General features: G+C 37.9%; 1 protein-coding gene across 3 annotated transcripts in view; it reads right to left on the bottom strand.

Annotated features, from left to right (window-relative positions):
- wdr27 (WD repeat domain 27) overlaps positions 1-16098 on the bottom strand; it is a 45954-nt gene extending 29856 nt beyond the window's left edge. Inside the window, exons 1-17 of one of the 3 annotated variants that reach the window (XM_078273560.1) lie at positions 15710-16098; positions 15038-15179; positions 14565-14689; positions 14183-14296; positions 14013-14064; positions 13594-13664; positions 13384-13498; positions 13103-13205; positions 11289-11380; positions 11010-11074; positions 10131-10243; positions 9005-9078; positions 4744-4813; positions 4454-4522; positions 3101-3204; positions 1798-1887; positions 847-971 (exon numbers count right to left, since the gene is read on the bottom strand). In XM_078273560.1, the coding sequence (XP_078129686.1) occupies positions 847-971; positions 1798-1887; positions 3101-3204; positions 4454-4522; positions 4744-4813; positions 9005-9078; positions 10131-10243; positions 11010-11074; positions 11289-11380; positions 13103-13205; positions 13384-13498; positions 13594-13664; positions 14013-14064; positions 14183-14296; positions 14565-14689; positions 15038-15179; positions 15710-15847 (1662 nt within the window). In that variant the 5' untranslated portion in view covers positions 15848-16098. The remainder of the gene's footprint in view (positions 1-846; positions 972-1797; positions 1888-3100; positions 3205-4453; positions 4523-4743; positions 4814-9004; positions 9079-10130; positions 10244-11009; positions 11075-11288; positions 11381-13102; positions 13206-13383; positions 13499-13593; positions 13665-14012; positions 14065-14182; positions 14297-14564; positions 14690-15037; positions 15180-15709) is intronic. The other 2 variants (XM_078273561.1, XM_078273562.1) reach the window with 2 other exon arrangements.
- Between the last annotated feature and the right edge of the window lie 568 nt (positions 16099-16666).

Here is a 16666-nt window from a genome sequence, read left to right as displayed (position 1 = left end):
AGCAGATGCTTTGAATGACAAAGTCATTATCTTTGAGCCAAGAAACACACAATTTAATCATCCCAATTAATTTTGTTTTCTCTTTTTTAATTCCATGAGGATTATACTTATTAAAAAAGGTGAATTAAGCACATTTTATATCAATATGTCAAAGATACAGTTTGACAGTACATAGAAATCCCCCTGCAGAAGCTCTGTTACAAAAGTGTGCCAGTTTCTAATGCATTACAGACAGAAAAAAACATCAGCATCTCTTACCTGCAACACCACTATATAATATAGTGCAACCATTCCATTACCCTTAATACACACACATCTCTTAACACTGTATGTAACTTAATCACAGAATCCAAACCTGAGACATTCTACATTGAAAGCATGTTCTTAAGAACAACCAATGAAAACATTGTGGATACAGTAGCTAGAAACCACTTTTTTACTGTCATTCAAGTGTGGCATCGTTGCCGCATATACTGTACAACACTGCAATTAGGGGCAAAATCCTTCCAGCAATCATAGCCATCATTGAAGACAGGAGTGAGAGGAAAAAATGTGTCCTGCATGTGTCTGTAGTTATTGGGTTATACTTCTAAACCAATTTGAGTTTTAGACCTTCAGAGTGAGGACATTTTTGCAATATGAGGTCACTCTGGCTCGTCCTCATTTTACTTTTTTTTATGGTTGGACTTAGAATAATAAGTTAGGGAAGGTTTGATAAGGACTTCAGGTAGGGCATGTAGTGGTAAAGATTTGGGTGATAGGGACTGAATGAAATCTATAAAAATGGAGACAAAAAATACATACAGTAGGTACAAGTGTGTGTTAGGGAATGCATGGGACATTTACCATGATAATGGCAGGCTCTGGGCTGCCATGGGTCCAAATTCGTAGAGACTGGTCTTCTGACGCACTCAACCACCACTGTCTGTTGAGGCTCCAGCTCACACTGCTCACTGGCTTGTCATGCCCTGCTTATAAAGAGAGAGGTTTGAAATGAACCTGGAAACAGCTTGTAGCTGCAACATTTACATTTATGGTTGTATTCAGAGAGTCAGGCAGAGTGAAGAGAAGAGGCACACGGTGTCCGTGGTCACCTCCACTTCTGTCCGCTTACTCTGCTGCCCCCTTGTGGAGACTCTGTTCCCACTGCACCTGAGCCATCAACAGATGCTTGACATGGATGGATATCCTTTCTTTGCCTGACAGTTTATTTTACTGCATAGAATCGCTAAAATAGTAAAATAGTGATAAACTTTATAAGTTCTGACCTATTTGGTCTCAAAAGACAATGTTCCCTTTTCATCTTTCTTTTTTCTATCATCACCTAGGTTTTACTGTCTGACAAAAACAAAGACGGTATGTACCAAATTCTTGCGTTGGAATATAACCAAACCACACGTTTTCTGGTAAAAGAGAACTCTTTATCTACAATTTTGACAGCGAAAGCTAAGTAAGTAAATATTTGGATTTTCCTGGAGTTGTTTCCTGGATCTTAAGCCATGGATCCATTTCAAAGTATGTTAATCAGAATAACCCAAATCTGAGCTGAGGATGCACTTCTTAGTATTATCATCTTCTTCAGGGGTAAGACATTAACCTTGGAATACTCTAAAATATGAGCACAATTTGTGAGGAGTCAATTAATAAAACCTTATAATAAAAGAATTCATGAATAATGCATGAATGATTCATTCTTTTCAAATGTATTACTGAAAAAAAAACACTGAGGTGACTGCAGGCAAATACTGTATAACCCAGACTTTTTAAGGGATGGATACTAATGACTACTTCATGCACCTGTGTAGACAGTTGGATTGCCAGTAAGAGAGGACTTGTACAAAAACACTGAGCTGTCGCCAAGACCACACAGGATTTGTTTTCCGTCACCTGGGAGAGACAAGGAAACATAGAACCGTTTTTTAAGGACTTTAAGGTCAGCAGACAATTTATTACCAACATAGGGGTAATAGAGGTGAGGTGTTTTGTCTGAAATAGGAACATTTACATTCTAAAATGTATATTATTCTCTAACAACAACAACAACAATAAACTGATCTTGATTTATTACCAATCATAATTTATAAATGATTGTTTAACCTCAAAACTGGATGCATATATAACTTTTTCTGTTTGCTATGCAATGCTTCAACCTCTGTTACTGTTGATAAAATACTACAAATTCAAGCTCCAACGGATTCAATGCCCTCATGTTGTAGTACCATAGAGGACCGTTCCTATGGCCCTGACACATGATCATGGGACAGCTCTGGATGTACAACTGAGGTCTCAAACAAATTTCAAGTAGTTCCACTTTAACACAGACATAATTAGGAATCTAGGACTCATTTCAATTTATTAATATTAGGGATGCCCAGTTTGATCAGCCCCCGATTGTTAACGGCCGATATTCAGTAAAAAATATGCTATTGGGAGATCGGCAACAATGCTTTCCAGTCGCTGATTAAGCAAACCACTTCAGAGAGCACCCGCCCATATGACCGTGATAGTCAGATGGTATAATTACATATTTTAGTTGTCCTTTTAGACTTTGCATTGCTCGTGGGGGGTTCTTGGTACTGCCCTATTGATTGAACAGAAAAGCATGTAGAATAATTGTTATTATTTATTTATTCATTATATTCTCTATACAGCACGTATAGAGGATGTGAAGTTGTTGTTGTTGTTGCATTCTGTTTACCTGTGCCTGCGTTTTTTCTTCCCTTCTCCATTAGAATGTTTTAAACAACTTAAGGGCCAAACAAAGCAAGATAAGCAGGTAACTACCGTAGCAGGCACAGTTCAACAGAGCATGTCCTCACAAGATGGCGCCCCTGTACCAAACTTCAACACAGCCTGACGTCAACTTCACATTCTCTTACGCTGCCACCTGGTGGAGATGCCAAAACAGTCAAACTGACCTATACTGTAATACAGCTATACCAGCTGCTATAACAAAACAAAAACATGATATTGGCCGATATCGCTCATCGACAATCGGCAATCGGTATCGGTGGCAAAAAAACATGATTGGGGCATCTCTAATTATTATATTATGTTTTACATATTTTTGGTCAGTATTGCAGCAACTACGTTGTCTCACCTGAATATTGAAGGCAGTGGACTGGCTTGTTGACAATGCTTAGATGAATGTGTGGAATAGTAGGTGCTGCACTGTCTGCTGGATAATCTCTGAGGAGTAAACCTCTAAATGACAAAAACAAAAATAACCAGGGATGCACCGAATCCAGGATTCGCCTTCGGATTTAGCCGAATATTGGGATTTTTGACGGGGATCGGTTTCTGCCGAACCATAGAATTTTTTTCCACCGAACCTTACGCTTGCACTACTGAAAATGGAACTCGTGAGCAGAAAAAGTGTTGTTTGGCAGAACTTTCAGTCAAAAGAAGGCGATTCAAGTCGAGCTACATGTTCAATTTGCAATGCCGATTTGTCTCGTGGTGGCAAGGACCCTAAACAATACACAACATCGCCGCTGTTAAAACATTTGCGTATGAAACATCCAAAAGAATACGAGTTGTGCATGAAGGAATCTACAGACAGCAGCCAAAATGCAGCAACTTCAGGTACGGCAAAGGAAGGACAGTCACAGCTAAAAACTTGTGTTAACCAGACGACCATTACCAGGTTTGCTGGCTTACACCAAACAAACAGTGGGCCTACTGTGTTAATGGACTGAGGATGGGAGTAGGATTCGGTATTCGGTAGAGCCCGACCGATATATCAGCGGGCCGATATTATCGGCTGATATTAGGTATTTTCCAAACTATCGGTATTGGCATTTATAATGGCCGGGAAAAAAAAAAAAAATAATGTATTCATCAGAATCATTTATAATGACAAATGACAAATGATTCTGATAATTGAATATTAAAAAGAATAAAATAAAAACGGACAAAACACCCTTCAACCATGTTATGAGTGTTGGCGTTGCATAGTTTGTCCACCAGAGGGGACTATACAACGTCCCTGTTGGCAACACTCTTTGATTTTTTTGTTGTTATTGTCTTTTTGTTCAAAGGACTTTAAGTTTCATATCTTAAGTTTGTATTTTTATACATTTTATTTATCAGAACTTTAATATATTTTGATGTTCCTCTGTTGTGTTGAGACAATAAAGCAAACTATTATTTTTAAACGGCATTATCATATTATTTTAGTGAGAAAATCAGTTTTTTCTGCATTTCTGGAATTAAAAAAAATATATATGTATATCGGCCGATATATCGGAATATCGGATTTTTAAATCATCAAATATTTGTATCGGTATCAGCCTTAAAAATCCTTTATCGGTCGGGCTCTAGTATTCGGCAGAATCTTAACCAGTGGATTGGGTATTCGGCTGAACCCCAAAAATCTGGATTCGGTGCATCCCTAAAATATGACATATGAAAACTTTCTCAACGTTGTATTATATGTGATGGGACGGCTTACGTATTTTTGTTAGCCGTTTTAGAGGAAGGATTCTTCTGGATGTTTGTTTTAGGTGAAAACATAATACTTCTGAAAAGCAAGAACCAAAACAAAAGATTTCTGTGATGTAATGTATCAATTTATTGGATTCATCAAATCTCATTTCATACTGTATTTTTTGGATTTGGTTAATTGGACATTTTCCTTTTTACAATCCTCCTCTCACTTAAAAATTCATCTTTACCATCATTTTTGGACAATGCAACAAACTGTAATTTTCTATTAGGCAAAAAGTTACTCTGTGAACCTACCTTGGGGCACTAGTATATCCAGATGACTTCACTTTCGAGTGGAAAACCAAAGGCCGCTCCTTTATTCCTCCTTTGTATAAAAAGATAAGACTGTCCATTAGACACAGACTGACAAACACAAGTACGTTTATGAGTATAAATGATCTACAGTATGTATGCCCAAAACAAAGATAAAAGATACTAAAAATAAAGATTTCCATTCACAAATGAGCAGATGTTACACTATGAGTCAAAGGTCGAAAGGAAAAATGACTTCTGCTCATTATTTTCCATAATTAGGATAGAACTACTCATTATATTGTAGTGGATTTTCATTGATTATACTAGGAAAGGAAGATACAATATTAATGGGTGACCACTCCGTGCTGTGGGCATTAAGTGCATCAGCCACAAACTGTAGGATGGTTAATTCTGTTCCCTGTTTGCTGTCAGTGCCTTTACTATATTACAATGAGCTCACTTTTTCCACAACCATTAAAATGTGTGAGGTTTTCCAAAAACTGTTCTCCTTTCAAATACAGGCAAAGCAGGAAAAAGTCACATCATTTCTGAGCAGCAATTTAGGACTGCAGTTGCATCAGGAAAACTATAATGATTTAGTTTACAGCATTGACTCAACACTAGTTAATCTTATCTTATCTTACTTATCTAACATTAATTTATCAATGAATTTATTAGACCAACAAAACTACAAACTACAAGTAAACCTGGGCAGGCAAGATAGCTCTTGATTTTGTTTTGTCTATGCAATTCTATATTGTACACAGCTATTGTTGTGTTCAGTGACAGTATTTCATTTTGTATGATTCTGCAGTTAAGTGACAGATTGTTATTAAACATGAACTTGATTGAAAAATGATTGGTACAGTAGTCCGATCCGGTCAGACAGATGTGTTTACAGCAGTAGCTTATTTTCTATATGTCAAAATGACAAATGGCATTTGAACTTTTCTTCAAAGCTTTTAGAAAAGGTAACCTGATAACAGTAGACAACCACAATTTAAACCTAACTTCATATCAAGAAAAAACAGCAACATCTTACAGTAAAGTTAGCAATAGACATACCAAATGTTAGTAGTTTTAATTTGCTAATGCATCATTCAAATTACAAACACTGAACAGTATCTATCATTAATCTATCATCATCAGTAACTATCATTTAGTGTTTGAGTGCTAGGTACTATCAGTTGTCCTTCTAAGGCTCTTGGACAACTCAATGTAGGCACATTTCCCAACATCCCAATTTAATAAAATAAAAAAGAAGCCCATCTGGATCTCTTTTCAATCCTCTCTTATCTGGGAATGCTTTTTATCTTTGATCAGCAGTGCCAATGTTCACTCCAGTTCTGGCTTGAAGGGTATTTTCCAGTAAAGTACACTTGACAACCTCTGAACAATTATTTGGATCCCTTTTCCTTGGATTTTGAAGTGAATTGTGAGTTTGTCTTAGTACATGTTGTTTTTTATCTGTCCAGCCCCGAAGGAGAATTCTGTTGATACGATTCATGCTGTGTTGGTTCTGTGAAAGCTATAGTCTTATTTCCTTCCTTAGTTCAACCTAAGTTTTTTTCCATGGAGAGGGCTTCATTGTACCAGATGTTTACAAACCAAATGTAAAAGCTTTGGTGAACCTGGTATTTAACTTAGGTCAAATTGGTATTGGTGGTATAGTATCAATCAGCAAAGAGAGTATAAAAAAGTACATAACAAATGTGCTTTTTCAGCTTGAGGATGAAAGGTCTTGTGATGTAGCACCTTCCTCCATTCCTCCACTGTGTTTTGTGTGAGGACATACTGGAAGTAGCACAGTATAACAGATTATATGCAGGAAACTACACATTTTACCCCAGAAATCTAATAACCTGGCAACACAATCCCTCGGTATTGCTCAACAGCCATATTAACCTCCTGTTGATATATAATGGTCATTTAGTTTTATGGGGCAGTAAAAATCTCATGATTTACGCTGACTTTACACTAGATGCTATTTGAAGCAAAGTGAGAGTATCAGACAAATTTCCAAGTCGAGTCATATCTGCACAAAATCACAGCAGTTTGCTCTGTGCTCCTTTAACAGCACTTATTAGTAAGACTTAGCCTAAACTGTTTTAACCATTACAGTATAGAAAAAGTGTCATAATATTGAAATTCATCAGGTTAGCTCAAAACATTAGGATGTTTAGCTGCTGATGCAACGACCAAAGAAGCAACAAATTATTAATGTTACAATAAGGATCTATCTGCTGTATTTAGGTCTGTACATGTAGGATTAAAAATCACAAGTGACAATGATTTGTTTTACAGTTTGGGTTGTTTGCATTAGAAGATACAAGACTGAGGCCAGCCCCGGAGTTTATTCTAAAATAAACTGCTAACTCCTGTTCTCAGTCAGAGAACAGGAGATGGGAAAAGTCAGACCTCCCTTTGAGTTAGCTGTTGAATGTGGCCCAAGAAAAAGAAATAATTCAAGCTTCTAAAAATTAATAAACCATAGCAGGTATATGTCTTTAAGATATTATTTTGACTGTAACCAGAATCTCTGGTACAAGTTATTGCCTTACTGACCTGTAAAAAGTGGGTCACACAGTAGGAAAAAGGAGCATGAGCAGAAGTAAAAAGGTATCCAAGGCACAGTAACTGAAGACTAAGGGTCTGACAGCAATAGAAATCCTTTAGCACCTAAAGAATATGCTGGCAATGTGGAACATGAGTGTGTAGCATACTGGGGGGAATGTACAAAGAGAGCAAAGAATGTGCTACATGTAGCTAATATTAACCACAATATCAAACTTGAATAATAGAGAGCTAGTGAACTAGATTCACTAAACAATAAGGTACTCTGTACTGTAGTTGCTGTAAAGCAGTGACTAATGGAACAATAGCATGAAACACTTTCCTCTTTCATTCAAACTGGACTAGTCAAGATCTCACAGTTTCCTGTGTCCCACAAATTGTTTTCCCAATCTCACTCTACCCAAAACTAGCGAAGGAGCTCTACAAAATAAAGCTGATGTCTTGCAGCAGTCGTTCAGATGATATCGTAGATGAGCACCCAGTAGTTTTACATAAATCCAAGCTCTCTCTCCTTTTGACATTTTAGACATTGGTGACATCTAAGGACAAATGAAGGAAGAAAACTGAGATACAATCAAAGTAATATGCAATCGATTGCCATTCAATGCCGATTGCTGCTTTAGTAGTCCCCTGATATTCGAAATATAAAACAACTTCATCCAGGCAACAAGACTTAGGCATTACACTTAGACAAGTGACATGCAAAAATTGATGGCTGCTTATTATCATCATCTCAAAAAGCCATGAGTCCTGGTTCACTTCATGATTCCCGGTGTGATGTGACAACGAATATCTAATCTGCACTCACAGACAAAAAGAAGCTGCATCAGACTTGTGCCAGACTTATAATGGAAGAACATTTTACTTTCCTGGAAATGCAACGGTTTAAGGAGTAATTTATATACAATTCTGCAAATATCCTTAAGAATAGAGAGCTGCATGGAGGCAGCACGGTGGGTTGCACTAGTCAGTATGTGTTCGTGGTTTTTGGTCTGACACTGCAGTCACGCAGCACCTCTGGACTCCACTGAAGATCCCCTACATAGTCTGGCACTGGCAGCTCCCTTCACTCCAGCTGTGGGGAGCCCGGGTAATACTGGCTTTCTCAGCAGTAACTCTCTGTAAAAGCAACATGTAAACCACAGTATACTGTACTGTAGGTCTCCAGCAGAATAGTTCCAAGCTGCCAGATCCTAATGATACACCAAAGAACCACAAATAGGCTCACTTTACCTAGGAATTCCACTACTGCAAAAAGGCAACCGTACAACACTGGGCTAATTAATGAGAATGTATCAATTGAAATGTGTTGTAATCTTACTGCTGCATAATTTGAAGTACCCACATATGTGGCAAATAAAACGTGAAGGGAACTTAATTATTAAGTGCCACATCAACACCCCCCACAATGCAAAGCATGGAATCTTTTCCATCCTCTATATTTACAGATAATGAGGAGGTTCTCAGTAACTCTTGCGATAGTCAAACGGACTTTCTATAAACCTATAATAAGTACAATTTAGTAAAATCATCTGTGTCCAAGCAAAACAGACAACGAGCCAGACATGGAATGAACTCTAAAATGGGTCATAGTTTTAAAACCCAGAGTCATCAAACAGCAGTAGTTCCCTTTTTACTTTATGTGCATGAGCATAAGTGAGAGTAGACTGAGTCTTCAGATGCTGACCTTTCTTTTTAGGATGCTCTGGCTTCTTCTTCTTAAACTCGGCATTCAGAGGAGATTCAAGCAGTAGAGGAGAACTGATAACAAGGGAGGGGTGAAATGGGGGGGAAAGAGTTACTGGAAATGAAGGAGCAAAGCATTTTCCAGTGTTGTGGATTATTAGTACTTCTAATTGTCAGTACCATGATATTGCTGACTCATGAAAAACCAGATGGCAAGAATGGTTATAATATGCCAAGTTAATATGGAAATGTCAGAGTCAGAAGGAGTTACAGGCAGGAGGCTAACAAAAAAACAGACCACACTTATTTGTCCTATTGCTGGTGAGGTCAGCTGACCAGTGGCTTACCGAAAGCAACAAAGCTGCACTGTTTTTGCAAGTTCTAACAAGCCATGATTGTGCTTCAGCTCATTAATGTCAAATTTGTTACAGCAGAAAAACACATAACGTTGATGAAATTATCAGCATTTATTGGTGCTGCTGGATTTTGTTGATCATTTATGGAGGTACAGGTAATACCTGCATGAAATGAATTCCTTCCCTGGAGGACCATTTTAAATGGTTGGCATTCCTAAAGCGTTGTTATTATGAGAGTAATAAGTATGATTTTCTGGATTAAGGAGTACATCCAGTAGGGAGAGCTTTATTAAAACTCATGCAGATTTAAAAGCTTAGACATATAAAAAATGTTCACAGAGGTTAGTCATTCACTGAGCAGAGCAGCTCCAGGCTGGAACCAAATGATTACATGAGCTACAGAAAAGCAGTTGTTTTCTTTTACTGTCTTTTGTAGACTGATTCATGAAATGTACTAATGCCACTGAATAAACAAACAACAAAATCACAGAATATTATTTAAAATACAAGCAGCTGCGATACATTCTATGGTATTCACAGTAGCAGGTACTGAATGAAAACCTGGGTTCGAGCCCCTGCTCATACAAGACTATGCCAGGCCGAAGTGTCCCCGAGCGAGATACTGACTTTTTACTAACAGAGCTGATTTTTTACTTTGATCTCTATATTGAATGGAGCAAGCAAAAAGGACAATTTGTCCCCTAGGGAGTCAACATACCAATATATACCAATGTAGCGTCACCAAATATTTGCCTTTAACTCCAGGTTTACCTCGGGAACACCGAAAAGCCTTCACCACAAGCCCAGGTCCTCTCTAGGTCACACAGACGTAAGTCCAACAGGACCACACATGGAGTGAACAAAGAGCTCACTAAAAACACCATCTGTGTGACAAGGAATTCGAGAAGTAATTAATATTAAAACGATTGTATCACTCCATAATTGTTTCAACAAGAGAAATTAAAAATATACCTTTATGGATAATGTTGACAAAAAAATAGAGACAATGGTAAGTCAAGGTGTTTTAGGCTGCACTGTAACACATACTTGCTACCATAAATTCCAAATAGATCCAGATACTTCAAATCAAATCAAAAGAACTTTATTTTTCCCGTGAGGGAACTTCATTTGTGGTCAGGCACATTCAGACACAACATACAACAATACATAGTCAATAATCATACCCGAGAATAAATATACTTAAAAATACTAACAACTAAAAACCCGGAGGGTAGGAGTAGAGGGGGTGGGTAGGGATGAAACCATTTTGATACTTTTGTCTAACCAATACACAACATTTAGTGGCTTCTTTAAACATATATGGATTGATTTCAGTGGTTCATATTATAGTGTACTTTTTTTAATGAATTCAGTAGTTAAAATTGTCATTTTTATGTGACTTTTATCATCATAAACTAACTAAGATTCACCAGAAATGACTAAAGTAGCCCGGCCTGCACGATCTTCAGCAAGTGGCGTGACTCAAAGGCTCACTAGCAACATGAGAAAAATCTCATTCAGGATTTGATTACAAGCACCCTTTAGTCCATACTATATCATGGGCCAATGGCATGATAAAGGTCCAGTTTAAATGACAATTCAGTGCAATGTCTTAATGTGGTTTATCAAGATATTATTGGAATTACTCACAGAGTTATCCCACCCTGGAGAGATTGACCACGACCCAGCCATTGTGATGCTCAAGTTGGGGTAATCTAGAAGAATGGACATCAGTCATGAGTTTGTTGTCAGTAAATTCCCTTCAGTGGAAGAGAGTTTGAAATCAATCAGTGTTTCTTGAAACGAAAGATAATCTTATAGAATGTCTGCTAAAGTAGAGTAATGGTGCACTGGTTGTGCATAAATGCTTAAACATATTACAGCAGTACAGTAGCAATTGGAGAAGTCACATCACCACCAGTAGCCTACCCTTGAAATATAGTGCTTTTAGGAGATCTGAGGTAGCCAGATCCACCACGTACAGGCCATCAGAGCTTCCAATAAATAACCAGCTGTTGTCCCTGCAGGGGCCCACACGGAAAAGTATGGAAAAACAGTGTTACAGGATTTCCCTTTTTTCAGATCATTTGGGAAAGACAAAGTAGCCACATACTAAAGAAAAACATACTGATGTGATGAACTGGCAAGGCGTGTACACCATAGGACTATAGGTTTTTATTCAAGTTTCCTTTGACTTCATGTAGTCTAAACTATGCACACCCAGCAAGATGGAAACTACTGCCACACAGTGTAGATGAAAGAGGAAGCTGAGTCTAAAGGATCCTTTTCATCCACTTCCTGCAATGAGCTCCATGCTGAGGCTATAATATTGTTAGACAGATTTTACATTTTAGTGCATCATTATTTTCATGCTGAGCATGTGCTTACTTAGAATGGAGACAATTAAAGCCTTTGCGTGTGGAGGTTTATGTGATTATTGCACCGTTCAAATTGCTGTTTTTAGAGCAGCGTTTACTGCTGTAAGCCACAATGTTTTGTTTTTTTAATTCAACCACTGGGGCGCCAAAGTCTGAATTTTAAATTCTACACATAGTGGCTTTGACATACTAACATTAGCAATGGACCCGATGACTATTTTGACGCATGAGAACCATTTTCATATTATGTTATTCATTTTAACAATTAAAACAGGGAGCTTCTGTGGGGTCTGAAGCCAGTAACTCTTCCAGCTGCATATTTATCTCAAAAGGTTTTTTATTTATTAGAGCCCATCAAATGAAGTAAAACAGTGGTTGCAGGCAGACATCATGCAGTTGATAAATAACATTATACGCTAAAGAGTCTGTTTGGGTCAAAAGTAAAGATGATGTAGATACTGCTCTAAGATCATGTGCTTTGCTTCGAGCAATAAGGAATTAACGTCCATTTCATTCTAGTGGTCCACAAAATATACAGAGTTATGTCTGTGCTTTTTAAGTGCCTGCTTCCTGCCATAACATCAAATGTTTTAACAGGCTGAAGCAGTTTATGCTATGAGCCGGCAAAGTTTCCTGTGATGTGTGACGTTTCCTGTGACGTTTCCTGTGACTGCATGGACACGTGCGGCAAGTAGCCCGTAAAGATGTGGCGTTTATTCCAGGATTTTTTTTCCAGGCTTTTGTGACAGTATGACATATATATGCTAGTGTTACTGGCAGAAATGTGCAGCTATATATATATATATATTTTTTTTTATGACAACCTTGTTTGAATTGCTTGAGTAATACTTTCCTGGATCACGTAGAATTTTTACCTTGTGGAAATAAGAACACAATTGAGCTCTTGAGGCCACAGTGTTGACAGTAGCATGTCTTACTTCAACATTAAGATGCCTTGTCACAAATGAGGTAAAACAGTTCTTCCTGGTGAAGTCCCATTTAAAAGGTCCATTAATCATTGTTGAGCACTTGAGAGTGAGACTTGTCTCTGTGTTGACACTATGAACTCCACCTTGGACAATGTTTTCCCCTGGCTTTCTCTATGCATACATCCATCTTGTAAATGCTTATCTAGTTCTGCCAACTCAAAGGAAATGCTGCCGAAGGTCAAAAATGAAAAAGTAAAAGCCTTCTGCGTCAGGTTATCACTTCTGCAATACCCCAGCTAAAGATGGCCAATCTGGCATGCCATTAGCCCACTGCTGAGTCAGCAGTCTTCTGTGTTAACCAGGCCCAGAAATCAAATACCTACTACATTTCACACTGTTAATGAATGATGTTAAGATGAAGAGGATATTGACTTACTTTTTATGCTCAATACTGGTGTCAATGAATGAGCTACATAATGCCATTCTGAGGACAGGTTTGGAAGTCTCCACTTCATCTACAGTTGATTGTTCTGCGAGCCCTGGAAAAAAATATTGATATAGTAGTGTAAAAGTAATTAACTGTAACAGATTTTCTCTTTTGGTCATTTATCTGAAAAGTGGTATAGGATTTATGAAAAGGCATTTGATCAAAAGCATCCACAAAGCCAGTACTAGATATTCTCTGTCATAGTTTGTTTGATAGATCAGAAACAACACCTGCTTGATCGCTCACAGTCCCTCGGTGCATTTGATGTCTTTTTTCCATCTTCTGAAGGTCCATTTTGGTAACCAGGTGACACTTGTGGTCATCAGGGAGAGAAAAGCACCACAGCTAAAACAAACAGCTACAGGTGTGTTACACAGCTTGTGGAATTCCATCCTCTGAAAGTGATTATGAGAGTTAGGCTGTGTGCCTCAGTCACTAACCTGTCCATCAGTTGAGCCAGTGATAAGGTGCCTGTTCTCCTCCAAGAAGAACACACTAAGCAGTGGAGAGGCTAAAGAATTGAAGAATTTGATTCAGGTACATTTGCAGATAATATGATATTTTCAATCATTTTGCAAGTCCCTGACTCCTCTACAGCAGCCACTATAAATCTACTAGTTTTCATTTTTACTCATAACGTTTAAAGTGCTTGTATTTAAACCTTTTGGATACTTGTTTCTAATTTATATAGATCCTGATTTTAAACAGATCCAACTAATACATGTGATACTACCATTTCTACTGCACTAAGTTAATGAAGAACTCAGGCCTCTCTCTGCATCAATGCCAAATGAAAGACTGATGTTGTGGACAGGAAAATTTATTTGCTCCGACCAGATTTTAGATAGTAATATCATACCTGAAAGCACAAAAGACTGGTAGCAAACAGCTTCCGTGTTTAAATCCCACACCTGAACAGAGACATGGTAAAGTACCTTGTAGTTATTCAAACTACAATTACAGTGTGTTTAATATTTGGTATTTGGTTTAACTCAAAAATGTGATTATTTGTGAATCCTAATTCAGTACCTTAAAAGAGCGGTCCTCTGATGTGGTGACAAGAATGTCTTTATTCCAGGGGCAGAACTCCGCTGATGTTAAAGGTCCGAGGTGGCTGGTCAAGGTAGAGATCACTTCATGTCTCTGATGTGGAAAGCAACAATAAAACTAGATGACCTGTGATGGCTACTAAACCACCACAAAGAAACACTATTACACATCTTTTAATAGAGATGTGTGTGGTGACAATAAATCATAGCAGAGTAATACAAAGTACAGTACTTAAGTATAGCATTTGTAATCCACGTAAGCATTCAAAAGTAACACATTGAGCCAACCTATGAACCCAAATGTATTCAGCGAGTGTTTGTGTGCACCAAGGGAAACTGTGAAAATGTGCATCATATTTTACCTTTGAGCTGAGAATATACACAGTTGCTCCCGAGCATGCAGCCACTCGTTCGTCAGAGAAACAGAAAGAAAGATAGACGACTTCACCCAGTAAAGACCCGATAACCGTTCCAGCTGCTACTTTACCTGCAAACAAATCAGTTAGTCTGTTTATATTCAGAGCAAAGTATGTTCATGGCATAGTAGACATGAGTGACCTATGTAGTATGATTTCACTAGATGGCAGACTTGTTAAGATTTTCACTCAGGAAAATGATGATACTCACGGGATATGATATGATATGTGCCACAAGATTATACACCATAACTAAGTAGGGAATTAAACTGGTAGGGCACTATAATGAGGGTTATGAGGAAAATATTTAGTTCAGAATAAAGAACACAGAATTAAACATTAAAGACAACGGACCAAACTCTGACCAGGGGAGCAACTCTTTATAGCAACACCGTGCACACACAGAACTATTTCCTTACCCTCCTTTGTTCTCTTCTGGCAGAGTTCAATATCCCAGACGATGATATAGTCGGCAGAGGCAGAGCAGAGGAGAACCGGTCCGCTTCCTTTTCCAAAGGTCATGGCACTGATCTCACCGTGGTGGCCAGTTAACAACAGGGGCTGTGGACAAACATTTTGAGTAAGTAAAATATGCAATATATTGTAACAAATGTATTCTATATGTGGCTCTTGGATGATAAATTAAGTAATTGATAGATCAATATTTTCTTTCTCCATCATAAAAAAAAAATCAATATAAATCAAATTACTTCATTGTAAGATTAATTTCGTCTTACTAGATTGTGGCCAATTTGTGCAAATATAAAGTACGTTTTTTTTAATTACTTTTATTTAGTATTTTTAAATGAACATGTGTTATGACATATACAGAATCTAACGTTATACAAAACCAACAGGCTATAGCTTATGATAGAAATAAAAATGTAAAAAAGGCATGTGCAGATACAAAATACACATGAGGACTAATACATGACCTAGCTACATTACACAGAAATCTTAAGCAAACATAAAGTTAGGTCACTATGGTTTGCACTTACTAACTAGCTAGCTAGCTAGCTAATGACATTCTAAATAAAATAACACGTGAAATGTGTTTTGTGCACACAAGTAGCAAAACTTTGTTGACAAACCTTATGCTCTATGTCCATATTGGTGTAAATCAGCATTTTCATGCCGTCCAGTGGTATACCACAATACGATTGACAACATGCGAGCTGTCGGTGTGACAGAAGTCTATCACAAGTTAAACTGAGCTTTTCAATCACCATCTTTAGTAACGTTAGCTACCTTTAACGTTAGCTAGTGTGACGCCGCCAGCAAATATAACGCTTATTACTTCACCTTAAACGTGGCTGAGGAGTCATCTTTTACCACATGCTGTAACGTAACTTCAGCTATTTTTGTTTCATAAACAGTTACATTATAGGTGATTTAGGCTAACGTTAGCAGGAGAGGGAGTTTCTTCCACGCAGAACTGAAGTTACAGGCAGACAAATGTTGCAGCAGGTTGCTATGACACCGATACTACATCCGTTACAACAGATTGTCTATGAGAAAAGCAACGTTTCACACAAGTAAACACCAAAACCCTAGCTATCATTGGTAACGTACATATGCGCTGCCTTTCAAATTACTTATTTAATACGCTAGGCATCGTCACCGATTCCGTTATTTTTAAAACCCCTTAACACTACACTTTTTTGAGCGTAAGCGGCGGTACGTTGATCTGTTTTTGAGTACCGGTAGATTTATTGGACCGCAGCGGTACTTGGAAGTAGGGTCAGAGTGGGACTTCACTCCTATTACAATCATGGGTTCTGTAACTCTGCGTTTAACCACAAGATGGCGGTCACTGCTTACCTGTACCATGAACCATTAATACATCGTTATAGCCTGCCTGTACCATGGAAGGCCTGTACCTGTTTGTTCTCTTTTTTGTTCTTGTTTTCTATCTGTTTGCACCTCTATATGAAAACGTGAACAATAAAGGCAGTGAAAAAGTAAGCCTAGTGTTACCATCCATTATTGCCATAAATCTACAGTAGTCTAATGACAAATCACAAGAAAATATATCTTGTAAAACACAT

The sequence above is a fragment of the Sander vitreus genome, chromosome 17 (genome assembly GCF_031162955.1).
Source record: "Sander vitreus isolate 19-12246 chromosome 17, sanVit1, whole genome shotgun sequence".
Taxonomy (NCBI): Eukaryota; Metazoa; Chordata; class Actinopteri; order Perciformes; family Percidae; genus Sander; species Sander vitreus.
This window is presented reverse-complemented; position numbering and strand designations above follow the sequence as displayed.